Here is a 27,246-nt window from a genome sequence, read left to right on the forward strand (position 1 = left end):
GGGGCGATATTATGTTTCTCTTTTGGTCTAAGATGTGGATATGTGATTGAAAGGCGATATTATTGAATATAATTAGAAGATTAAGATGTAAAGGTTGGAAAATGAAAAAGGAGACTGTGATACATACTTGTTCTAAAGCACTGTAATTTGACCTGTAAAGTCTGCAATAAAGAGTTTTTTTTTAAAATGAATGGAGGGATATAAACAATAGGAGGGTGGAGATTTAGAAATAGTACCTGAATTACAACATAAGAAGTATACAGACACTAGGAGAGAACCAAGGGATGCCAAATTCTTAGGACACACTGAAGTGGTGCTAAGTAATGCTGAAGTGGTTGTGTGCTGGTGCAAATGTGATGCTCAGGTGTTGCTGATTGATACTCAGGTGGTGCTGAGTGATACCGAGGTGGTGCTGAGTGATGCTGTGGTGCTGCGCTGGTGCTGTGTTGAGGTGATGCTCTGCTGATGCTGAGGTGGTGCTGCATGTGTGCTGAGTTGCTGCTGAGGTGGGGCTATGTTGGTGGTTGTGCACTGATGCGGAAATGGTGCTGTGCTACTGTTTATGTTATGCTGCGCTGAGGCTGAGTTACTGGTGAATTGATGACCCTCTATCGGACCTTTCAGGAAGGCATTAAAAACCTGGCTTTTTGCAGAGGCGTATCTGTAAGCCGGCTCATATATCATGTTTTCATTTCTGTTAGGCGCCTTGATGCCCATGGGCTAAGTTTGTGCAATATAAGACTGCCTTCATTCATTCATTCATGAGGAGGTAATGCTGAGGTGGGGCTGAATGATGCTGAGGTAGTGGTGCTGCACTGGTTCTGAGGTGATGCTGAACTGGTGCTTAGGTGGTGTTGAGTGATATTGAGTTAGTGCTGTGCTAGGGGGTGGTGCTGCGCTGATGCTAAAATGGTGCTGCGTTGGTGCGAAGTTGCTGCTGAGGTGGGGCTGCGTTGGTGGTGGTGCACTGATGGTGAAATAGTGCTGTGCAGTGCTGATGTTAAGGTGGTGCTACGCTGGCGGTGCTCTGATGCGGAGTTGGAGCTGCACTAGGGTGCACTGATGAGGAGGTGGTGCTGTCCTGATGCTGAGGTAAGGCTGAGTGAAGCTGATTCCTTCACCACCACCACCCTTTAACAGTGTCCCTTAAGGCTCCATAACCACTAACGTTCAGATGCCTGTAATTAGTTATAAAGTACCACTCATCCCAGTGTAGGGTGTCAGAGCACTTGGCATCACACACAAATTACACAGAAGCAATTAATCATATGTGTATGAATTAGCGTAAAGGAAATGTTACATAAGACAGAGGACTACAGGGTGTAGGAGTCACAAGTCATGCATGGTAGGCAGCATTGCTACAGAGTGCTTGGGCCCCAGAAGCACCAACACAGAATTGGAAACAGAACACCATAGTTGGGGGTTCTCTTAAATAATAAGAATCTATTTCTACCCAGATGAACCCTTTTTGTAACATTAATATCTGATCTAATCTATACTTTGCAGTGTATGCAGTTCTTTGATGACAATTATAAATTCACTATTCTATGTTAGGATTTTAACTTATAAGCTGCAATTAACTGAAAAGCAATAACCCACTGACCTTTTTACATTGTATGCACTTTGTGATTTGCATGGTACACTTTATTTGCAGCCAGTATATTAACCCCCTGCGCTACCTTGCGATGAGTTAAAACTTTTTCCATTAGACAAATGATCTCTCCAGCAAGAACATTCACCACCGGAGTCATCTTGACATTTTAATTATTGTCTGGAAATTGCTGGAGGCCAGAAACGTGTCAGCTAGTGCTTTAAAAATCAAAATAAACTCGGAAACATTGCTCCTCTGAAGTCAGTATCCAGCGCGATCGCACTGTCCTTGTGCTGGCCTTGCATTCTTGTTCGGCATTTATTTAATGTAGTACATTCAAAGGCACATTTTACACGGGACATTTTTCCCGAAGGAACCCTTTTGGCCTCAGTGCTAAACCGACCAGGAGAGACTGAAACAATGTGCTGTGTTTAAGTAGTGGTTTCAAGCACCGGCGAAGCTAGAGGGTGCGGGGGGGGAGGGGGGGGTTTGGGGCGGCTGCGGCACTGGTGGCCCATTGCAGCCGCGGTGGCCTTTATAACTTATTTGGGAACACAGTGTCACCAAGTAAGTTATAAAAGCTGCCGCGGCTGCAACGGACCTCTAGTGCCACGGTGACGGCCCAGTTTGAAAATACAAAGCAGCGCGCACCTGAATTGCCAACAGTCGGTCCCGCGTTTGTGTGTGCTTGACTGCTGTTGGTCTGAACCAGCCTCCAGGGCCGTCAATCTTGTAGCGCGCAAGCGCTACCAATGACGGCCCTGGGGTGACATTTTGGCCAGCCCTCCCATTGAGAACGTAGCAGTGACGCGTCACGCGCTTCACCGCTACGCTCTTGTGAGGAGTCAGGCTGCTGCAGAAGTCATTAGTTAAACGAAGTTTGACCCAACCACCCCTCCTTGCATAGAGACCCCGGTGCGACGAGTGAGGTAAGAGGAGAGCTGGAGCAGCAGGCTTATTTTATTTATTTATGCGTTTATATAGCGCAGACTGTACCCGAAGGCGTCAGAGCGCTTCACAATAGGAACAGTAATGATACATGAGGAGAGCATTACAATTGAACAAAATTACAAAAGCAAACGTTAGGTTACATGAGGCAAAAGTGACAATTGTGAGCAAACAAAATAAATGAGGTAGCAATCGGTGCATTACAGGAGGAAAAAGTGACATGTGTGCAGGTTACAACAGAAAAGGTACAATTAGAGGTATAATACTGCAATATATGGAGGCCACTCAAACACAAGAACAAACGTTACTTAGGCAATGGTGGCACTTGTGCAAGTATCTAAAGCAAACAAAATGTGAGAGGTAGCAAACAGTGTGTTACAAGAGAAAAGTGACATGTGCATGCTACAAAAGAGTACCAAACACAGGTACAAGGATACTACTGCAATAAATGGCAAACACTCCAACCACAAGAACACACTGGGAACGCACTACCATAGTCATGGAAAATAGAATTTTCAGTAAAGGTAGGTCTTCCTTCAGATGATAGAGAAGGCGTGAATTAATTTTGGAGGTGTCTCTGGAGGAGGAGAACTTTGAGGTCGGTTTTGAAGGCCTGGGTGGAGGTTGTGGGATGGGAGGAGAACTCCAATTTCCAGACACCTGGCCTCGGGCGGGGCGTCAGAAGTGGGCACCCCGTGAGTAAGGGAAGCAACCGCAAGACTTGGCTCCATCGCTGAGGAGGGCTGTCACTCACAGGCTCGGCAGCCCTCCCCTGGCGCTGCCTCCCAGCCCGTGTCTCTCTCGGCAGTGGCTCCCTTCCTGTGCCCTGGGTAGACTTGGGGGTAGGTTACAGGCTCATCCCACAGGACAGGCGGCTCTCAGCTCCCCAACATTGGCTGCACTTCCAGCCTTTGGGCCACCAGAGTGGGCTTTGTATCTGCTCTGTGTTGGCAAGGTGGAGCTGCCTGACCACATGCGGTTTTTCTGAGTCCCCAGATATATCATGCAGTCTGTGTGTTCTCTTTTGTACTGCCAGTCACCGGTGTATACAACTGCGTAGCTTTGTATGTGCATGTAACTTACATGATAGAGGCAATGATTAGCGGCGATACTACGTGCCTCTCGGACCTCTTTCAAGTGCTCGCCATCCTTTTTCTCCAGCACTCCATCTCCCTCCCCTCCCCCCCATCCCAGGGGCGGCAATCTGAGGGATAGCCCCGGGCGCCACAAGCTCTAGCTACCCCTCTGGTTTCAAAGACCCGTTAATAAGGTAATCAGTGCTAGTTATAACCTTTTGGAGCCCGGAGCTGCTGTCCCAGTGTTTTTGTGCCCGTTTCTGGAAGCAAACTTAAAACCACAATAATTATTTGCATGCATTCCAAGCCAGCCTGGGACCTGCCTTTGGGAAGAATACAAAAGAATGCCAGCCACATGGAAGGAACTGGAAGGGCGACAGCCACAATAAAATGTAAGCAGCTATGTCTGAGCACCACAGTGTAACACGAGGTTGAAAGCATAATAAAACAGTCCCACCACAAGCAGATCAACAGAACAAAGCATAATGATTTTGTACTAAGTACCTGCTCCTTGGAGGAAAAAAATGAGGGACCAAGAGGCAGGACTGGCCACTAGTAAGCAAGGATTTTTAAAAGACATTGAAACAAACAAATGAGAAGCAAGGAATGGCATTTGGTCCCCAGAGATGTATGTATACTAAAGTATACAAGAGGTCGTACGCTTACGCTGGACCTAAAAAAAACACACCACCACATTAAAGATAACATTATTTACACATTCCTTCCCCGTACATAAACAGACCACCACTGGCTATCTCAACAACAACAAAATTCCCTAAAATATCGAAAACAAAGCTGAGCCCACATAAAAAGAATCTTAGTATTAGTCCAAACACACACCAAGTGAGCTGAAGATAACTCATAACCCATCAAAAAGCGTTACAAGCACTCAGTACAAAAAATGCTAGTCCTCTTCCTCTCCACGCAGGCACAAGGAAAATAAATGAAACTTTAAAAAAAAATCAAGTGCAAGGACAAATGTGCAAAAAAGCCCGCAAAACTCTGAATACCGGTATAACCTCGTAGTGCCACAGAATTTTTCTAAGTAGCAGGTGCTCCATGACAATTATGCTATCAGCAAAAACACCCCAACAGCAAAAACGATCCCAAACATAACCAGAAAACAGGAACTCACAAGAGAGGTAAGACATAAACCAAAATAAGTAATAATACACACAATGGCATTTAATAACTTCAGCATGCAACACATTCCAACTGATTTCAAAACGTCTTACCTAAGACCTAAACACAAGAAAATAGGCCTCAACCCATCAGTCCCAACAAAGTTCAGACCCATAGCGAGCTGATACTTAAGAAAGGACACGGAAAGAGCATCCTTCAAGCAACTTGTTCCTTTTTTCGAAAACAACATTTTCCGATTACAAAACATGATCCCAGCACTTTAACCTTCTTTAATAGTCATGTTGGATGACGTCAATTTATCTGTTAATCAAATTGGAGTTGCTTCCCTTTAGGTCTTTACCACACTATCCTAGCCCAGAGCCTGGGAAACTTCAGAAATTCAAGGGACAGCGCTGGTTTAATGTTATTGTAGCTTACAAAAGGACCTCACAAGGTCTCCCTTTCTGTCCTTCCCTTTCCACTCTCACACAAGTCCAACAAGTCACCACCACTACACCCCTTTGCTTTAAAATCTACCACAGCCATCTTCCAAACTTCATCAAATCGCTCATTCGCCACTGTTTTCAATGTTCGCTACGGACCTAGACTCCTGGCCCATAGCCCCTTGCCTACAGAAACAGCTCAATGGATATCAAACAGCCGCCTAATGGTCAACTGTTTATAAGCACATATTCTAATGCTCACCAATGCTCGATGACCTATGAAACAAGAACATCCTCGATTGATAACGTCAATGTCTCGGAGGATAATTTACCTTTGCTTCTTCCTCCTGTGCCTTTTTCACAATAGCCTGCAGCTGCACCTCTCGTTTGAACTCTGCATGGTTTAATCTTTCATCCATCATTTTCCTTCTCTGCTCCAGCAGTTCTTCCTTCCACTTTCGAACCTCTTTCTCCTATTGCATAAAAAAGAAATAATGTTCTAATAATGCAGGTTAATTCTAATCCAAAGGGACCGTCTCATCCTAAAGAAGACACTTTATTTTTTTTATTTGCCTTCTTCATGCAAATAAATTATTGAACGAGGATGAAAATAGAAGGGGTGAAACATGACAAGTGACGCAAAGAAAACAATTGAATATACATGGTTTCAGATAATGAATACCATCATAATGAAACGATATTATTCAGCTATGTCACCGAGTGTCCCTCAATTTTAAAAAGCTGTTCTTTGTGCGAAAGAAAGGGCCACTTAAGGCCCAAACGGCCAAACGGCTTTTGTATTTAGTGTACATTCTTATGATGGATAATTTGAACAGCGGTCCTCACCCTGTAAACAGTACTAAAGCAGTGACCCCTCCAAGCAGATGGGTCGGAGGTGTAGACTTACACCAGGAAGTCTTTCAGAACCAAGCAGCATAATGACATTTCTTACGGAATTGGAAATCTATGCAGTAGTTCCTTGTGAACTTGTGGACAAAGGTTGACGTGGCTGCTGGGCAAATGTGCAAAGAACCCCAAAGCTAGTTATGGGCGGCAGCTTTCGCCCTGGAGGAATGATCCCTCAAGGGCATTAGGATAGTTCTTCTCAGCCAAGGCAAAACAAAGTTTGACGCAAAGGACAATTCTTCGTGATCAGTCATTTCTGGACTGCCTTTCCTTTTTTTGCACAAGCAAGCCAACAGTTGATTGCCAACACAATACTCTTTTGTCCTATCAATGTAGAAACTAAAGGTACATCACAGATACCTACCTGTTATAGCCGCACATCTTCACTAGAATGATGCAGTGGAGAAAAGACAGCATGAGCGGACAGCTATGCATGAATGGGTGATGTACGAGTTACTTACCTTCGGTAACGATGTATCTTGTAGAGACAATTCTAGCCGCAGATTCCTTAACGTAGAATTATCCCCAGGCATGAGACTGGATCCGAAAAACTTTTTGCCACAGCATCCCTGCGCGCCGGCATCACGTGACTCAGCCGAGGCGTCGTCCGCGTTCGTGACGTCAGAGAGGTCACATAAGTCCCACCCCGGCGCACCTACATCAGTTTTCTTCTGAGAACTTTTCCGCGCCACAACGCGGAGCCAGTAGAGAAATTGAGGAAGCATGGGAACAGTGTGCGAAACAGCAGAAAAATGGAAAAGAAAAAGGTACAGTGAAGAGGAATACCATAAGGAGCAGTGCCAACACTGCAGTACCCAAAAGCAGGGAAAGAAGAAAGAACAGAGCACAGCCCTGAGCAGCCACCCTGCCAGTTATGAAAACAGTACCCCCTTGAAGGCAAGGAACATATGCAAAATGTCATGACAACATGTAGCAGGAGTACAACCCCGACCAAGACCCATGAAGGGGAGCCAGTTCCAAGAAAAACAGGGAATGACAGACCTCCAAGGCAACGCCAGCACAGAGTGCGACATCCCCCCCCAAGGGAGCCAGGGCACGGCCAAATGACCCAACCCCAGAGGGTAGCAGAAGGGCCAGGACCTTCAGAAACAAGAGTGAGGGAAAGGTGGGACAAAGGAATGCCAGACTTATCCTGGAGAAATCAGAACAGAGGAGCACAGGAGTACCAATAGCTCCAGCCTCTACAGTGCCTAGAAGAGGAGGGATCAAAAAGCAAGACAACGTCTTGTCAAAAGAGCGAAAGAATGCACACACTCATCATAGCCATCCACCGGGAGGCGAGTGCAGAAGAGCAAGCTAAAGGGTCCTCGCAGAACGGGGAGGAAGGGCAGGCCGTGAAGGAATCTGCGGCTAGAATCTTCTCTACCAGATACATCGTTACCGAAGGTAAGTAACTCGTACATCTGATAGAGACTACTAGCCGCAGATTCCTTAACGTAGAATAGATACCCTAGCCATATCCACTGGGAAAGAGGGTCTGCGGAATGATCCCACCCGCCTGGACCTAACACAGAGGCTCACAGGGGACTAGCCCATGGGCAGGGTGAGGAGCCCCCGCCCCAGGCAAGAGGAACCCCACAAGCAGAACACCCCCGACCCCAAGAGGGATGTGGGAAGAAGAAGAAGTTAGAAGAATTGCGATGAATCCTGTTTACCCTGCACAGAGGAACCAAGGGCAAGTTCAGGGAGGCCGAAGCACCCCACGCCTCTACAAGGCAACAAAGCTTCCATCCAATATGAGGACAAGGAAGAGGTAGAAGAAAGCCTAGAGGGCCCAAGGAAACGAGGGAAAAGAAGACGAGCCCACCATAGACGGAAGGCAACAGACCAGACAGAGCTGTGCCGGTAGCAATTAGCCGCCGGAAGCCGAAGAACAGCCCAGGGCCCCAGGAAGACCAGCAGACTATGCCTGTCAAAGGGAGAAATACAGAACCATTCCAGCCTCCAGGACAGGAGCATGAAGGTGAGTAAATGCCCGGACCCACTACTATGAGGGGTCCGCGAACACACGACCTAAAGAAGCATCAGCAACATACATAACGCCATGGAGAGCAGAGGCCCGAAAGCGACCAGAACTCCCTAGAAGAGCGCAAGCTATACAAGAGCTACCACTACCCCACATAGGATAAGTTAAGTCAGCTGCTCCCGAACATTTTCAGGGAACACGCCGTCCCGAAGCCAAGCATGGCAACAGAGGGCGACTGAGGAAGCCATGGTCCGGCCCAGCACCTCCGAGATGTCCAGAGCGGAGCGGAGAATAAACGCTGCTAGCTCCCAGACATACAACGCATGATGCCGTAAGTCCATCTGAACAGTCTCCTGTGAAGCGGCAGATCCCAAGGACTCAGCAGAGTCCCACAAACGAGGAGGCCCTAGCCAACACACATAAGGTGTTAAGGGCCCGCAGGGCAGAGCTGGTCGAGGCGAACATGTTGCGCCCCCAAGAGTCCAGCCATCGGGCCTCCCGAGATGGTGGAGTCAACAGTGGCGGCAGGGAGGGGAAAGCAGACGGCAAAAGTGAACTTGAGGCAGAAGGGTGGAGGGAAAGACACGCCAGGTCATTCGGCACCGGAAGGTGCCGGTGCAGAAGGTGTTGAGGTACCGAATCCCCCGAGGAGGGGCGCCTCCAAGCTCCCATCAGGGAAGAAAGGAGCGAACCCTCAAAGGGAAGCAATATCTCCCTCCCACCAGAGCCCTGGTGGAGAACCTCCAAGAGATTGTCTGCTGGGAAATAAGCAACGGGGTCACTCATGCGCAAAATACCCACCGCCGTGGACACTGTGTGAGCGAAGGCCGCACCCGTCTCCGTAAGGCCCCGCAGCGGAGAAAGCAGCTCCTCCATGGGCGACGGCTGCAAACGAAGGCGGCAGTCCCCGAAGCTAAGCGGGGCGGGCATAGGCCAGACCTGGAAGCCAGAAGGAACCGAAGAGTGGAGGACCGGTCGCTCCTCCGGCGAACACCTTGGCCTCGGGAATGGCGGGGAGCCGCCCTTCGATGATGCCGGTGAAAAAGCCACCACGCGGTGGCCTGTCTCTGGGAAGGATGACACCAGTAGACACCCAACCTCTGGAGAAGAGGTAGAGTCTGAAGACGAATCCGCGACTCGACGCCTGTCCGGCGCTGTAGAGTTCGCTGCCTGAGGCAGGACGTCATCACCATCCGGCGCCGAAGGAGACGCCGGACAGGGCTCCTCCAAGTCACACAGCACCGGGGACGGGCGCAGGGCCAGAGCCGAAGTGGCCAAGAGACAGCGCCGGAACTGTGCCGACTCGACCTCCCAACGAGGCAGCCGCCTGCGTGGAGGAACGAGGGGGACCCGGGGAGTGACACAAAGCCCTCCGCCGGCCTCGGCCCAGAATGTGACGGAGGTTACCCGCCGATCAATGCGGCGTCGCCAGGGCGGATTCAACCTCCGACTCGCCCTTCGACGAGGCAGCGGCCTGCGTGGAGGAACGAAAGGGGCACGGAGGAGGACTAGGGGTCCCCGTCTAGCCTCAACCCAGAGTGGGACGAGGAGGGTCCACCGACCCCTGTTGCTCCATCCGGTCCAGCAGGCGCCGGCACCGTGGCGGCATTAGCTCAGCCGTAGACAAGGCCGCCGCCTGTCCAGAGGGCCGAGCGGGGCTCGGGGATGCGACCGAGCCCCGGCAACCACCCGCGACACCACAGGGACTCCCACAGGAGTGTGCGGAGAGGCAGAGGCGCCGTGGTCCGAAGGAGGGAGCCCCGGAGGGCCGCTCCCCAACAGCACCACATCCTCCAAGCCTGGATCTGAACCAGTCGGCGCCGGAGCCGCCGGGGAGGGCCCCCGCAATGCAAGGGATCCACTGATGCCCCAGGAGGGGAAGGAGGAGGAGGAGGAGGAGACGCCAGCGAGGCCTGCAAAGCTGCAGCATATGTCTCCATCTGGACTATTAATGCCCCCTCACTGGGAAACGGTGGATAGGAGGATGACACGCGGGCCGCATCACCCGCGAAGAGCCCACATCCCCGGCAGGCCAAACAGCAGCCCCCGGGGACAAGCTGCGACATTTACCCACCGGTGTGCGACGCGCTCGCGACATCGGAGAGGGATAAGGACCCCGACGACGGCCGTTTCTGAAATTCCCAGCCGGGGCTGAATGAGGAGATAAAGCTGACTGTGAGAGATGCGCTGAGAGTAGTTTCAACGGGCGCTCCCGCCTCGACTTTTGCTTCAACTGTTGGCACACCTCACAATCAGTGGTGCTGTGATCTTCCCCCAAACACCACATGCAAATGAGTGAGGGTCCGTCGCCGACATAAGACGCCCACACAACGTGCAAGTCTTGAAGCCCGAAGGCATTCGCACACTGTTCCACCAAATTAAATCACAATGAGGGGGAAAAAAAGGGTGGGCCCAAACAGGCCGAAACAGAGACCGGATCCGCTTTGCATGCAGAAAAGAAAAAAAACTGACGTAGGCGCCGCAGTGGGACTTATGTGACCTCGCTGACGTCACGTACCCGGATGACGCCTGGGCGGAGTCGTGTGATGCCGAACCCCCGGCACGCAGGGATGCTGTGGCAAAAAGATTTCCGAATCCAGTCTCACGCCTGGGGATAATTCAATGTTAAGGAATCTGCGGTTAGTTTTCTCTATCAGATACCGCTTTTACAAAAAAAAAGATGCACAGGTTCTAAGCACCAGCTTGTGAGGAAAGAAGGTGGTATAAGTAGGGTGAAGTGAGAAGGCCTGAATCTAGCCAATGCTCCAAGCAGAAGTGATTTCAATTATACATACAGTCTTCAGGGTTAAGAGCCTCAGAGAACATCTGGTGAGAGGTTTGAAGAGAGCAGGCAAGCAAACAAATATCATAATGGACAGTAAGTAACTCTTATTACATAAAAGCAATAAAACATCGGAAAGATTTGCATCAAGTGGGGTCAGCTTTTTTCTTTACACCATCAGCAAATTTAGTCCAGTGGCCTGAATTACTGCACTCAGTGGCGGGGCAATGAGCAGCCAGAATGACATCCACCACTTCCGAAGACAAATTGAAACCTCTTAGTTGGTTCCACACAATCTCCACTCTTGGAGAAGTAGATTGTGGAGATTTTCCCATAAGGGCAGCTGAAATGGAGGGCATATACTCAGAGTCAGGAATTTGGAGTACCAGAATAAGCTATCAGAATATTCTATGCTTATACCCCCTCTACCTGTTTCATCACCTGCTGGATCAGAAGCGCATGTAGAAAGGCATAACAGAGGGGAGAGAGAGAAACACAAGATTACAAAATGTTTGGTAATGGTACCTTTTCTGGGATGCTATGAAAGAGTATGTATCCACTGCCCCTTTGCTGGTTCTCCATTTCAATTCCAATGGTGTGGAGTGCGACTTGGTCATTCTGAGGTGTTCCGTGTCACGTGGCTTGTGTTGTAGTTTTTGCTTTGTGGCATCATTTCACTTATAGTGTTGGCATGCTGGGCCCGCTGTAGGGGTTCTTCTTTGTAAATAGAAGTTGATTGTGAAACTGACTATGGCGTGGTCTGTACAGGTGACTGGTCTTGGTGTGTTCAGTGTGATGTTGTCGAGGGAAGTGAAGACTGGACCTAGGATGTGTCCAGCGGCATGAGTGGGCTCCATGAAACGCTAGTTTTGTCCCAGGTTTCCAAGACTGTCAAGAAAGGCGACTGATTTGGGGTCGGTCTAGTCTTCCTGTTGGAAATTGATGTCTTCTAAGAGGATGAATACAATGGAATTGAGAACTTAGAGGGCGATGAAATCTGTAATGTTGCTAATGAAGGAGACTCTGGGCCTTGAAAGGAATGTAGACTTGGGACCCATCCAAGGTGAAGTTTAAAGTTGAGGTGTTCCATGCAGTTTATTCCTGCTTCTGATGAGTTGGTGCAGTTGAACGTGCCTTTGTAGGCGATGACAATTCCTCCTTCGGGCCTGTTTAAGCAGTCTTGTCTGGTGATCTTGTATCCGGGTGGGGATGGTGGTAACGATGTCTGGCATTGAAGCTTAGGTCCGCCATGTAACCGTGAGGAAGGGAAGGTCTGGGTATAGTTTCCAGATTTTAGTGACGTGCTTGCTGGGCATGTATGATATTGGTTTTTGAGAGATACGAGTGTGTTTGCGGATGGTGTTTGAGAGTGTGTGATGTTAGGTGTTGTGGGTATGTTATTGGTTTGAGTTGAGGGAGCAGAGGTGCTGGTGAAGCGGCAGAGAGAGCAGGTGAAAGCTCCTTCCGTGTTGTGTGGTATCTCAGCAAAGTGTGGTGCAACGTCTGGGGTTTCAGGCATGAAGGTGAGCAGCAGGGAAGTGCTGTGCCGGGAGAGCGGGCACAGGATTTTGGCACTGGATGCAATCCTGGCGCAGACGGACTTGTCTTTGGTGCCCCAGCAGCGTGCCCGTTGCACATGTATGCAGAGCGGCTGCCATTAAGTAGGTCCTGGGATAGGGACGAGTGCTAGGGACGGTGGGTGGGGCTGAGGAGGACAGTAGAGCAGGAGAGAGGCATGAGGAACAGCTAAGGAGTGAGGAGAGGTAGGAGGGCAGAAAAAGGTGCACAGGAAAAGGGGCCCTCTGTCTTCCAAGTCTGTCAATTTTCTCCATCTGTGAATTCTAACACTTCAGTTTCAAGAGTAGCTACTCATTTAGCGATTGGGTCTGGTTGCCTGGGCATTGTACTATCCTCTCTAAGCATTTTAAGATCATTATTGGTCTCTACCGTGGATTGCTCCACTAGTGCGACTGAATGCTGGATATTTTTGAGCTACGCCATAATGGTTTCCAATCTCACTGTAGCCATGCTGGTGTAGTCTGGGTGAGGGCTAGGTTATTTAGCAGTTAGGGCTTCTGAGAATAGTAAATGTCTCAAAGGTGTGCTCCCAGACATTGGGTGGTATGTCAGACAGTGTCTCGACAGCTTCTTGCAGATGCAGCCTGAACAACTGCTCCAAGGCCTTGCTCTATGCGCTCAAAGCTTACTATTATGTGTTATAAAATCTTATGATCTTTATTAGTTCTCCGGTGGCATCCAGGCAGCCTGTGTGTATGGTGATTATAAACAGGATGCTGCCACTAGGGAGAGAAAGTGTTAGCAGATCAGTATCAGGGTATGCAAAGGTTGAGTAAGGCCTTTTCCCTAGAAAGCAGTGTATGGGCTACCTTCCCAGTGTCTCCTGGTTGTGGCTGATGGTACACCTCATGGAATAGTACTGTTGGTGGATATTTATTTATTTTGAAAGTTTTATATAGCGCTAACTCCACCCGAGGGTATCAGAGTGCTTTACATTTGCATGGTTATTAACAAGAAAGAGAAACAATTGTAATGAGCGAAACAAAATTATACAAATTATACAAGGTGGTCAAAAAGAACATTTTTGAGTATGTAGTGAGGTGGAGAAGGAGAGGATAAACAAAAACCAATTAAAAGCTACAGTCGAAATAATATTAACAGTCAACACGGCTAACTTGCAGAATGTTTTAATAATTTGAGCTCTCTTTTAACGTGATGTAAAACCTTTTATTATATAATGATTTTATCAAAAACCGTGAGAAATTTTATCTTTTGTATGCAATGGTTTTAATTAATCAAGCATAATAAAATAAACTTCAAACTTCAATTAAAAGGAGAAATATGTTGTTGCATAATAACAATTTTACAGTATACCAAGGAGGGCTCGCCTGACATATTACGGCGGGGGGAAATTAGGGAGGTGAGGAGTGGAGGGATGGGATGGGCAAAAAGGGCTGGTAAGGCAGGGGAGAGGCGTGTGGAGGGTGTCAAGAGGGGTGTATGAGAGTTCGAGAGGTAGGGGAGTTGCATAAGGAGGGAGGAAGGAAAGTAGTCGGAAACGGAGAGCAAGGAATTAAGTTAAGTGAGTTAAGTCCCCCAATATTTAGTGAGAAGGTGTATTTTTAGGTCTCTTTTGAAGCTGACATAAGAGGGGTTACATCGAAGGTCCTTGGGGACGGCGTTCCAGATGTTGGGGGCCTTGCCAGAGAAGGAGCGGGATTGGGAGGCGTTTTTTTTGAGTAGTTGTTGAATGAGGAGAAGAGAGTTGGTGCTTCTCAACGTTATTGAGTTTGCTTGAGAGATAGAGTGGAGTCTTTTGGTAGAGGGCTTTGTGGTTAATGCAGGCAATTTTATAAGAGGATTTTCCTTCGATTGGGAGCCTTTTGAGGTCCTTGAGGGCAGGTGAGATGTGGTCAGAACGTTTACAGTTAGTTGTTAGTCTGGCTGCAAGGTTGAGGACAGATTTGATGGGGTCAAGGTGGATTTTGGGAGTACCAGAGAGAAGAGCATTTCCGTAGTCAATTTCTGATAGGACAAGAGATTGAATTACTAGTTTGAAATCTTCAGCTGGGATAAACGGTTTGATTTTTTTTAGATGCCGGAGAGTGAAGAGTGCACCTTTTGCTGAGTTCTTTATATGGCAATTCAGCGTGATCTTATGGTTGATGGTGATGCCAAGTGATTTGACAGATTCGACGAGTGAGAAAGAGCAGTTTAGGGCATTAAGGTCAGCGATCCAAGTTTGAATGGGGAGAGGGTTGTTTTTGGGAGACAAAAGAATGAGCTCAGTTTTGTTAGGGTCGAGTTTGAGATGTTTGTTGTGGAACCAGGTTTGGACCTTGTGCAGTGTTAAGGTGTAGAATATCAGAATGCGATTTTATTTTATAGTACAGTTGGGTGTCATCAGCATACAGGTGATAGTTGATTCCGGTTTGTTCAAGTATGAGGGTAAGGGGTTTCATAAAGAGGTTGAAAAGAGCAGGAGAGAAGGTACATCATTGGGGGACACCTAGGGAGACAAATTTTGGGTTAGAGAGGCAGTTTTGAATTTTGATTTGTTGGGTCCTATGTTGGAAGTAGGAGGTGAACCAGTTTAGGACAGTGCCATTAAGGCAGAAGCGATCCTTGAGTGCATTGAGCAAGGTTGGGTGGTTAACTGTGTCAAATGCAGCGGTGAGGTCAAGAAGGATGAGTAGGCGGGTCTCGCCCTCGTCTAGGACAAGGTGGATGTCGTCGACTATGTTGAGCAGTGCAGGTTCAGTGCTGCAACCTTTGCGGAAGCCGTTTTGAATGGGGGTTTAGTAGGTTGAATGTGTCAATGTGATTGTCCAATTGAAGTAGGGCGCATTTTTCAAGGGCTTTGGAGAGGAGGTTGGAGATAGGGCGAAGGTTGTTGGGGTCATTAGGGTCAGCCTTGGGGTTTTTCGGGATGGGAGTGATTTGTCCAAGTTGAAGGGAGATGGGAACACTCCCTGTTAAGAGGGAGGCTTTAATGATGTTGGTCCAATAGGGGACAATGACATGTTATAGATCTTGGACAAGTGCAGATGGGAGAGGGTCTTTAGTGTGGGAGGATGGTTTAAGTTTGGATAGGATGTTGAAGACTTCCAGTTCAGAAACGGAATGGAAATTATGCCATGAGGCATTGTTTTTAAGCGGTGGGATAGTGAGGTAGGGTTCAGGAAGGGTAGGCGATGGACGGAGAGGTGAGGGGGCCAGGGGTGGTTTTAAGGGGAGGGGTGGTAACGGTGTAGTATCCATGGGATATTGAGGGGTGCTCAAGAGTTGCGTTCCAAGGAAAGTACAATCAATTTTGGCAATTTGTTCGGTGAAAAAGTTAACAATTTCATCACATTTGTTAGTGGAGGCCATCGGGTTGGAGGTGCAGGGGAGGTTTGATTTCTAATAATGTTGAACAGTTCTCTGGGTCTGTTTTTGGCGCGGGAGAGTTGCAGACGAAAGAAGGATGCTTTTTCAGAAAATATGTGTTTTTTGTAGGAGGATCTTGGGATTCTAAGGAGAGCGAGATGGGAGGGGGAAGGGTGTTGTCTCCACGTTCTTTCAGCCAGTCTAAGTGAGCGTCTTTCTTTGTTAAGGTCTAAGGTAAACCATGATTTGGAGGGGACATTTTTTAGCGTTTAAAGTTTCGGTGGGCAATTTGATCTATAACCTCTGAGACAGTTATATTAAAGTGCTCAGTGAGTTCATTCTCATTTGAAGAGGGGTAGTGAGACAGAGTTGGGTTTGGAGTTTATGTTCCAGTGTGTTGGGAGGGATTTGCTTAAGATTTCTGGTCATAATCGTGGTTTTATTGTTATTTACTGGGGCGGGTGGGGCTAGAGGGGAGATCGTTAACAGTATGAGATGGTGATCAGACCAGTCGTTAGGCATGATGTTGGATAGGGAGACGAAATCAGAGTTAGAGATGATGGCGTCAAGAATAGCTCCTTTGGAGTGAGTAGGAGAGTGGCAAAGTTGCTTGAGGTCGCTAATCTCAAGAAGATTATTGAGAAGGTTGATTGTAGGATCATCAGGTTCATTCCAGTGAAGGTTAAGATCACCTAGGAAGAGATTTTAGGAGTTGGAAAGTAACGATTTAGTTGGTCCGAAAGTTCTTCCGCAAAGGACAGGGGCTCACCACGAGGGTGGTAGATGTTATGAAGTCGTATTGGGGGAGAGCTTTTCATTTTAAGTTCGGCTCCTAAGTATTCAAAGGTTGTGTAGTCAGTGTTACTGATTAGGGAGAGTTGTAGTTCTTTTTTTAAAGTTATTGCTAGTCCACCCCCAATTTTTTTAGGTCTGTCTTTTCTGAGAATGGAATTACCAGGGGGGGCAAGAAGGTCAAGGATGGGTGTAGAGTGATCTTTGAGCCATGTTTCCTTGAGGAAGGCGATGTCAGTATCTTCGTTAAGGATGGTTTCTGAAAATTCGGTCGCATGCCGGACAGCCGAGCGGAAGTTCACGAGCATGCAGGTAAGGGGTTTAGGGTTGGTGTTAGGGGCAGGGCATAGTTGAATGGCGGTGAGTTGAGGAGGGGTCTGGGGGAGCTTGAAGAGCAGTGGATTTTGCTAGTCCCCATGATAACAGGAATTATTTGAGTGAGGGAAGGAACGATCTTTAAGTGGGGGTTTGTTAAGGTAGTAGTTGCAGAGGTCCGAGAGGTCGGGCGGGGTAGGTACTCAAGGTTCGAAGGGTTCTGTGAGAAAGGGTGAGGAGAGGTGTTGTTAACCAAAGCTTAGAATATGAGCATTTTTGAAGGCTAGCACATGGGGCAGTGGACCTAGAGGGGCCGGGTTCTGGGTGTGTAAGATTTGAACCGATTGAAATCTTCTCTGAGTTGGGTAAGTTCAGTATCCAGGGTGGAGAAATTGTAGTCCAAGTTGCGAAGTGTCTGGTTTAGGCGAATGAGGAGGGAAGTGGTTGGGTCTGCAATGGAGGAGGAGTTAGGGGCAGAGTAGTTAGGGTGAGACGTGGGTAGTGCTGGGCTTGTAGGAGTGGGGGAGGACAGGGGAGGAGCGGGAGGTTGAGCCGGTGTTGGGAGGGAGGGATGGACGTGGTGCAGAATGGCCTGGTGGTGAGTGAGTGGTGAGGGGAGAGTGTGAGGGGTGAGAGGAGACGTGGTAACAGCATAATGGGAGGAAGTGTGGTTTGCAGAGGGTGGAGGAAGGACAGGTGGGGCTATGGTCATTTTGGGACAGTGAAGAGGGAGTGGAGGGGGGCTAGGGAGGTGATAGGGTGTTGGAGGGGGATGGTCATTTCTGGACATGGGAGTTTGGGGGAGCATGAGTGCATTAGAGGAGTTGGGGGGGGGGTGAGTTCAAGAGAGGGTGATAGGATAGAAGTCAATGAAAGGGGTATGCCATTAAGGGCAGGTGGGTCATGGGGGTGTGGAGTTTGCCTCAGGGGGGCGGGGGGCATGTGAGGGAGATGGGGTGGGGAGGGTGGAAAGGATTGAGTCGGGGGAGAGTTCAAGAGAGGGTGACAGAATAGAGGTAGAACCCTGAGGTAGGTTGCTTTCCACCTCGGTCTGTAATAAAAGTTTTCAAAGAGCAGCTTACAGGGGAAAGCATGCGCACCTCTTGCAACAATAAATGATGTCGTGGTCAGCGATATGTAAGATCATAAACTGGCCTGGACTTTGAGACACTCGCCATGTCAGAAGCATGTCTGATGTGAAACCCTCATCTTCTATGGCGGGTCTGCGTTCAGATTGCCTGGTAATGATTATAGTGGTCATTGTGGCTCAGACTTCTCTCTGTTCTCCCTGCCCCTGGTTCTCAGCACTGGGCTTCATATCGCCAGTGTAGGTGTTAGTCAACATTCACGCTTAAAGTGTGGCCATTACTGACAAGGCTAGGCTCTGCCCTGTAAAATCTGTTTAGCTGCATTTTGTCCATATTGGACCATTTGTGCAAAGGCATCATCTAGGTCTTGAGGTAGAACAGAAAGAATCTTATGCGCCATGTCCCAGAGGGTGGGATTGTACTGACCCAACAGGCAAACAGCAATCAAACAACACAATTCCAGACTGTCCAAATTAAAAACAAACACGTTCTTGTCCATTGTGCTGATTCTCTTGGATTTCCTGTATGGTGGCGATACAGAAAAGGAATTAGTATTTTCATTATAAGTGGAAACCTTGATCACAAGGCTCTCTGGAGATGAATGATGTACTGAATGATGTGACAAATATGTAGGGTCACCAGGAGGCAGTCTTTTGCATCCAGCAATAGGGTGATTGTTTGTTGGTGTGGAAAATAGTTTCAGGAGTCTGATGTAAATGGGTCAACCAAAGACTCATTAAATAGCAATAGAGGTTCTGAAGTAGAAGGTGTAGTTTGCAAAATCTCAGCAAGATTTGCCTTAGACTTCTCAACGGGGAGGGGCAGTTCTCTCTCCTAACCACAACAGCGAAGGGTGGAATTTTTTTCAGCCGGAGATGTTAAAGGGGAACAAGGAACGGTTTTGAGGGAGCTACCAAGGCCACAGCATTCTGTAACTTCAGATAGAAGACAGCATCAGTCTACATTCTCATTATCATCGTCATCATGTTGGGCGGCTTGAACACCATGTATTGCATCAGAGTCAGAGCTCATCAGCTGTTCAATCTATCCCAGTGGCAATACATTAGGATTCTGAAACATTGCTGAAGAGACTTAAGAAATGGAGGAAAATCCTTCTCTACAACTGGTTGCTCCTTTTTGATTGTGTAACACAACACCTGTCAAACTCTAGCTGATAAAGGATCCCGGGGGCAGGTAGAGTGGGGTCCAGAGCTGAAATCAGTTCCAAAACCAGCACCAGATGTGGCACCCATGTAGGCACGACTGACGAGGCCTGTAGCACAGGGATGGACACAATCAGTTACCTGAGATAATGCTTCTTTGGTTCAGAAGACAATGCGGAGTGCTCCTTGGCCCAGTTATACTTTCTGTGTGAGGAGGAGGAGGGATGGTGTCGGTGACCAGGTACTGCAAAACCTTTTCTAGATCTGGTCCGGTGTCTGGGGAGAAAGTTCATTCCAGCAATTTACGTGAGATAGCATACAATAAATAAGATTAATATTGGAGAACAACTTATTTTATGAGGCTGCTCAGCGGTGATTTCTATCTACAGATTTTTTTCTCCAAGAGGCAAGGTGGTAAAATGTTATACTTTGGACATACAGCTTAGCCAAAGCACTCCATCTTTCTGAAAATGAAAGACTCATGCTAACAAAGTATAAATAAAGGAGTGCATGGCTAGATCACTTTAGCCACACTTACACACCGGAGGGTCTTGGCTCATGCCATTAAAGAGAAATTGTATGCTGCTGCAAAACAGTTACTTTAGAAGAATGTAGGTTTTATGTATTTATTTATTTATAACATTTGTAAAGCTCGCTATTACCAAACGGTGTCCTGGCGCTGAAATGATAGCTCCCCTAGCCTAAGCCCACTGTTTAGTTCATGAACAGCCACGTTTTCAGATTTTTACGGAAGATCATCAAGTCCGTGATCTGTCTCAGGGTCACCGGTAGAGCGTTCCAGGCCACAACGGCCCCTCGAACAAAGCTTCTGCCCCTCCAGCACACGTGTGGGGTCTTGATCAGTCCAAGCCCAGCTGACCTAAGGAGCCTACCCGGTCTATACCACTGGAAATGCTGCCTGAGGAACGGAGGGCCCAGTCCGTGGACTGCCTTAAATATCATACACAGGGTTTTAAAAAATATCCGCTTCCGCACTGGTAACCAGTTTAACTTCACCAGTTCTTAAGAAATGGAGGTGAACTTTGGTAGGCCTGTAAGGAGACAGGCTGCTGCATTCTGTAAAATCTGAAGCTTGTTGAGTACCCCTTGTTGGGCTTCTAGGAATAGGCTATTGCAGTAGTCAAGTCGTGATAGCATGAGGGCCGTCACCATCATTCTTTTACTCTCCTCTGGTAGGAAAGGGAGGATCTTCCGGATGATTTTCAGTGACCAGTGGATGGATGAGGTTAGGGCATTTACTTGTGGTCTTAAAGAAAGCTTGTTGTCAATCAGGACCCCTAGGTTCGTAACCTTGGTAACCGGGTTAGGGGGGGTCACCATCTCTTCAGGCCACCACTTCGGGCTCCAAAAGTTGACTTTGGACCCGAAGAGTAGCACTTCGGTTTTGGCCGAGTTCAGCTTTAAACAATTCCTCGCCATCCAGGTACCTACTGCTGCCATACATTTCTGGAATTTACCAGCCACAGCATCCTCTCCTCCCGGAAGCAGTGACACCACAATCTGTGTGTCATCTGCATAAGATGTCAATTCAAACCTAAAGGAACGAATCACCGGGGCCAGAGAGGAGACATAGATATTAAAAAAATTGGGGCTTAAGGAGGAGCCCTGAGGAACCCCGCATGGTGGAACAAATGGTTCCGACTCAAATTCCCCCAATGCCACCACCTGGACCCTGTTGGTAAGAAATGCCCTCAGAATACTGAGGGCCTTCCCCTGTACCCCACAGTCCTCTAAACGGTCCACCAAAATTGTGTGGTGGACCGTGTCAAAGGCCGCGGACAGGTCCAGCGGGACCAGGGCCGCTCGGCCCCCTGCATCCATCACTTTCCTGATTTCGTCCGTAGATTTAATCAGAGCCGATTCGGTGCTATGGCCTGCCCTGAACCCATCTTGAGATATGTCGAGGATATGTCGTAGCAGTTTCCAAAAAGTAAACGATCAAATAACTTGTGATACAACTGAAGTGAAGGGATGGGTGTCACATATTTTATATGCAAAGGAGGAGAATAACCGAACGCCAGGCCTGGATATGTATATCTTATAGAACTTTAGCTGTGGAAGAATTGAAATGGTAAGGATTTTGGCTGTAGTATGATGTACACTCTTTCTCCGAATAAAACAGGAAGAGGTACAATGAGTATAACAAGCAAAATACTTTAAATTCAGATTTTCTAGGCAACAGGTAGCCACGGAAAAGGCATATGAACTAGCCTAACATGCGCTGTGCATTGTAATTGGGACAAATAATATCTTATCAAACCAAGAAATGCTCTGTAAGTTTATATTTACAATCTGTAATTAGAAAAAAAGTCAAGGGCAGCGTCTATGTACAGCAAACAGGACATACAACTTTTATAATTAAGAAGACTGCAGCAATTATAACACAAGCAATACACAAAAAATCAATAATCAAAAGAAAATATCGAAACAGAACTGAATTCAGGTCAAAAGAAACAATAGCAAACAGGTAAAATTATGTATATCATACGCAAGTAAGCGGGGTGAATTCATTGTGACGACTGAGGAAGGTATAGCCAACTTGGTTGACTTCACACAAGAGATCTGTTCACTTTTTCTTCTTTACATACAAAATGACAGAGGTTTGGAAGGTGATTCTGGAATAGATTTATTTAGAAGGATTAGACAAGCTACTATGCAGCATTGTAATCTGAACATCACGATTGCCTGCATTAGTATTTTGTATTGCTCAATTCTAAACAGGAAACAGATTTCTGATGAGCATGAATGGTATGTGGAAAATGTTACTTTGGTACATTGCTGTAAGTCAAATGATAGCTGGGAATGAAAGCGAACACTTAGATGAATAAGTTACTTACCTTCGGTAGCAACTTATCTGGTAGAGACTATCTAGCCACATATTCCTTACCATTCAATATTCCCCAGGTGTCAGACTGGATCTGGAAAATCTTGAGCAGTACCTCTGGGTGTAGGTAGGTGGCGCTGATCAGCTCTGCTTTGGAGACGTAGTCCACACCCTATGTGACGTGCGCTGTGCCTATGTAGATGCCAGCCCAGCGCGTTGACATCAGTTTCTTTACATGACGCTTTCCGTGTGAGAAGCTTGGAGCCACGTCAGAAGGTTGATTGATCAGTGCACGGAAACTAAGGGCCTACATTCCATTCTTAGGTAGGAAGACTCTGTAAGGAATCAGCGGTTAGACAGTCTCTACCAGATAAGGAATAACCAAAGGTAAGTTACTTGTTCATCTGATAGAGACTTCTAGCTACATACTCTTTACCACAGAATACATACCAAAGCAATACCTACCTGTAGGTGGGTCTTCAAACTGGTTCAGATCAAAAAGTCCTGAACAACTGAATGCATGACAGTACTGTTTGATTAACGTGTGCAAGGATTCCCATGTAGCAGCCTGACAAGACGTCAAGGAAGGGGACTCTGTGAGGTAATGCAGTGGTTGTATCTTTACCTCTGGTGCAGTTAGCCAGCAAGTCCTCAGGGGGTTGCTTCTTGGCCAATGAGTAGCAGATCTTAATGCAGAGCAGCAGCAGAAGCCCCTTCCTCCGCAGCCAAACTAGGAGGCTCTCCTCCTAGTTTAGCTATGGTGGAAGTAACTTCTTTTGGGAAGTTGCCAGGTGGGTCTTCAAGCACCGCGGAGAGGTCCAGTGAACACCACGCTACCCACAAGTTGAGCGCGTTGTTGCGCTGTGGGACTTCTAGCGACTATTTTGAGTTCCTAATTTCGACTGAGCTGACTTCATTCAGTGACATGTTCTAGGAAAGTCTCTGCCCGCAGGTTCTCTTCATGTAGACCAGGCCAGTGTGTGTCGTGAGGTATTCAGACTACTGACATCAGCCAGACCTCATACCTGTTATCTTCAGTAAATGGCTCCTCCAGGGGGTCAGGATAGCCACATGGATCCTCTGATCTGCCCCAAGCATATTCCTCACAGGGCCTATCAAAGATTGGAGGCAGAGTCTTCAACCTGAAGGGTCTTGGTCTAGTCACTGCCGGAGTCGACGTCAGATGATGCCTGCCCATATCTGTATCGGAGTCGGGAATTACAATTGAGTCTGTGGCACAAAGTGGCATCAGCAGTGCCGGGAACGGCGCCACTGCACTAGACTCCGGTGAAGGCTGTGGATTCCAGATCAGAGCTGGTGCAGCCTCATTGAATTCTTTCAATTGGGTAGGGGTTGCTGGCTCTGTGAAATTCTTAGAGGCGACGAGCAGACGCACGCTCCACAATGTAAGAATGGCCTATACTTGTGGCGTAGTTCCAGTGCCTCGACCGATGACTTGGAAGTCAAGGAATGCTTTGACTTCTTGGTCATCTTCTTCTTGTGAGATTTACCAGACAAAGACTTTGACCTCAAAGACGACCAATGGGTAAGAGAGTGGGCCCAGAACCTTCCATGTGACAGGGGCCTAGAGCCTTCCATGTGACAGGGACCAGGAGCGGTGCAGTTATTCAGTGCAGAACAACTAAGAACTTCAATGCCTGCTCCCGGGCCACTTTGGGGTTTATCGCACAGCAGTACTTAATTTTCAAAATAATAAGTGCCAGGGCCCTGGCCAGGAGGCCACTCCAGCTTGCACCACCCATTGTCCGTCATCGATGTCTATGACAGTGCCAAAACAACTCTTTCACCTGCAAGTGCGATAGTTCAGATTATTAGAGGTCCCCAAAACTTAAAGAATGGCTGGGGAAGTAGGTATTAGTACATTTTAATGTAAATTGTATTCATAAACAACCGTTTATTTATTTATTTTTATTTATAAAGTTTTATATAGCTGTTCTGCTCATCTCTAAAATAGATGAGAAGTGCATCATGCTGTCTTACATGTGATACAGACAATGAAGTGCAGTGCCGAGCACTGGAAACCAATTAAGTGCTGATGCCGACCACCAGCTCAAATTAAGCACTGTCGCACGGCAGTCAGGGCGGGACTCCAGGCATCATAAGCAAACCGAGGGAGGGTCTGTCACAGACATTTTCCTGTAGCAGGTTCCACTGGGCTCAAAACCCCAGGTTTTTTAGGGGATATCTACAAGGTAAACTGGGATCGAAATGCTCCAAAAAGGTCAACATAAACATTTTAAAAAGCTTTCAAAATAGGACTGCGGTAGCCTTGCTAGACTTGCGCTAATGCCGCGGAAAGAAAAGAACTGATGTCAGCACACTGGGGTGGCATCTATGGAGTCACCGTGCACAACACATTTGGCTCAGACGCCTGCATGGACCAGATTGGCGCCACCTACTGGCGCGCAGAGGTACCGCTCATGATTTTCCAGATCCATACTGATGCCTGGGGAATATTGTAAGATAAGGAATCTGCAGCTAGTCGTCTCCATCCGATTCCATGCTACCTCTAGGGCGGGTAGCTGACCTTGCGGGTGGGGTAGCACATGTCCACTGGCATAAAATAGCTTTTATTTATCACCAAGATCTGTTTTCTCACTGTTACAGCAAAGGCCATTCAGTCTCATCTACTTTTCAATTACCAGGAAATAGACATTATGGTGATTTCTATGGAGTTGCTAATAAGGCCAACCAGAAACAGGGTGTTGTCTATGCACATTTGACAGTACATTCGGTTTTCTCTAAGTAAATGGGCTACTGGAAACTAATATATATAAAAGAGGAAAGGTACGAGGGCAGAACTCCAAAGTGCGGTAAGAATATATTAGTACTGGCCTACTTTGCTCTCTTGGCTTGCATATTCATAAAGGCAGTAAACTGCTCCCATGCTTTCCCCGAGACGTTAAACCAACCTTAGGAGAGGTAGAAGGTCACCCTTGGTCTCTTAGCATAAAACATTTTCCTTGATGTGCATGATGCTTCTCGTTGTCTTCTGAAGGAGTGGCGGCCCCATTGGGTAAAAACCAGCCGGATTCTTGATTGCACAAAGTTCTAAAAGGCTCAACCATGTCTGAATCTCAAATATAGGGCCGGTAGAATAATCAGTCGGTGACAACTGTTAAGCAACCACTGAACACATTCTAAACGCAAAGGATTAGTAATGGAAATGAGCGACCAAAGATGGAAACTCAAGATCATTAGCTGTTGATTCCTCATAATGAAAATGCAGTTCATAGTTCTCCTGATGAAAAAAAAGACAGGGTTCCTGAATTTCGAAGCCAAGGCTGGGCAAAGACCTGTATGGCTACATGTTTGAGGACCAAAGGTCAGTATGTCCTCCTACTGCAAAGATGTATGCATTCGATGGAATTCGATTCAGTACTTTGCATTCAGTTTTTCTGCCTCTATGCATTACTAGACGAGTGTACAAGCGATGACGGACTCATCTACACAGTAATCAAGAGACAATGCAAAATTCTAAATACAAGAATCAAAGTTCACAAATATGCACTAAAAGCTAACCCCGCAGATGTCTGGGGGACTCGGAAATCTAAAAGGATGAATGATGATCTGGTAGCAAGAAGCCGTTTGAAAAGCAAGCACTTGCACCAATGCAAAGCTATGACTTTTTACAAGAAATATTCAGGTACTTCCTATATGTGCTAGAACATTATGGGGCCATATGTATCAAGCTAATTAGCATTCGCAAAGGCCGAAATTCGCAGAATTTCGGCCTTTGCGAATGCTAATTTGCTAAATGGTATGTATGTAACATTTGTGCTGCAAAATAAGGAATCGCAAAATTAGCTATTCCTTATTTTGCGATTGCACTTAAGGAATCGCAAATTTTGCGATTTCTTAAATGCAATGTATCAAAGATTTTTTTTTTAAATGCCCATAAGGATTCGCAAATTACCACCAACTTCTAGTTGGTGGTAAGTTGCAAATTCTTTTAAAAAAGCAATTTTCAAAAAAACCAAAGGTGCCATATGACGCTCATACATGCCCTTAGGGCATGTATGTGCGCCATATGCCCCCACATGTCATTTTCAGGGGTGCAGCAGGGTGTTCTTGAGACACCCCTGCACCCTTGAAAATATTCCTAATTTGCAATTAGCAAATTGCTAATCGCAAATTTCCCCTTCATTCCTATGGGCCTCCTGGCCCATAGAAATGAATGGGTAATTTGCGATTAATAATTTGCTAATCGCAAATTAGGAATGTTAAGGAATCGCTAAAAAGAAGCGATTTTTTACATACATACCGTTTTGCGAATTCTAAATAGCGATTCCTTAAAAATCGCTATTTAAAATTCGCAAAACGGAACTATGATACATATGGCCCTATATCGCAAATCAATGTAATGATAGTAATCAGATGTAATATCATGTAGTGTCACGGTACTTTTCCGCATGTGACACGACAAAGTACGCGCTGACATCTACAGGCAAAGACGGGCACAAAAAAGGCAAAGCTCAAAATATGGACCACTGTTGTGTTGGATCAGTGAGCGCCTGCACAATGTATATGTGTGAGCCAGTGAAGTACCAATGGTATCTTTAGAGCACTGACCTATGTGCTTACAAAAGCTTAGCCACTGTCTGTCAGAAGAGACACTTGCTCAAGACATATTATAATTATGGGTGTGCAAAACTAAAATATTGTCTACAAAAGTAACAAATGCGCACCCATATGATTTTTTTTTGTGGTTACGGAACTCCAGTATAAAATAGATTTTAAAGGATTTTCCTGTCCTAAAATGTACTTAGTTCAGAATTGTTCACTATCTTTATTTGATTTTTTCATAAACATACAAATGTCCCAAATGCAGCAAAGATTTTAAAAGAACTTTCTGATTTTTGCCATCGTTTCAAAAGCGTGATTTAAAAGGAAGCATGCTTCAATGACCTAAAGCGGATATCAAGACACCATGATGTCAGCATGGACTTATTATCAGTTTTTATCTTTTGTTGAAAAAATAAGACAGGACACCAGTTACTCTAGTATTACAGCGAAAAGAGCGAGCACGTGAGAGTGGACAGTAATCTAAATGTCTCTTGGCGCGACCATAATTCATGCTATGTTTAACTAATTAAATAGCACACAAGCGATCTTCAGAAAGCGAAATACTTGATCTACATATACACAGCTAGCCAGCGCTCAACCCGTTGTGCTATCCCACACTTGGGATACTATTTATCATGCTACTTATATATATGCAAGGAAGATTTTCGGTTAAACTCTCATTCTAGACTAATGAAAGAAGGCAGGCGGAGCCCT

The 27,246-nt window shown here is 46.8% G+C and overlaps 1 protein-coding gene across 2 annotated transcripts in view; it reads right to left on the reverse strand.

The window, feature by feature from the left end:
- The window catches only part of SCAPER (S-phase cyclin A associated protein in the ER), a 3,246,499-nt gene that overhangs the window by 2,274,147 nt on the left and 945,106 nt on the right, over nucleotides 1-27,246 (reverse strand). For both annotated transcript variants that reach the window (XM_078685236.1, XM_078685237.1), the window contains exon 15: nucleotides 5,513-5,653. In XM_078685236.1, the coding sequence (XP_078541362.1) occupies nucleotides 5,513-5,653 (141 nt within the window). The remainder of the gene's footprint in view (nucleotides 1-5,512; nucleotides 5,654-27,246) is intronic.

This window comes from Lissotriton helveticus, chromosome 3_2, assembly GCF_964261635.1.
Source record: "Lissotriton helveticus chromosome 3_2, aLisHel1.1, whole genome shotgun sequence".
Classification (NCBI taxonomy): Eukaryota; Metazoa; Chordata; class Amphibia; order Caudata; family Salamandridae; genus Lissotriton; species Lissotriton helveticus.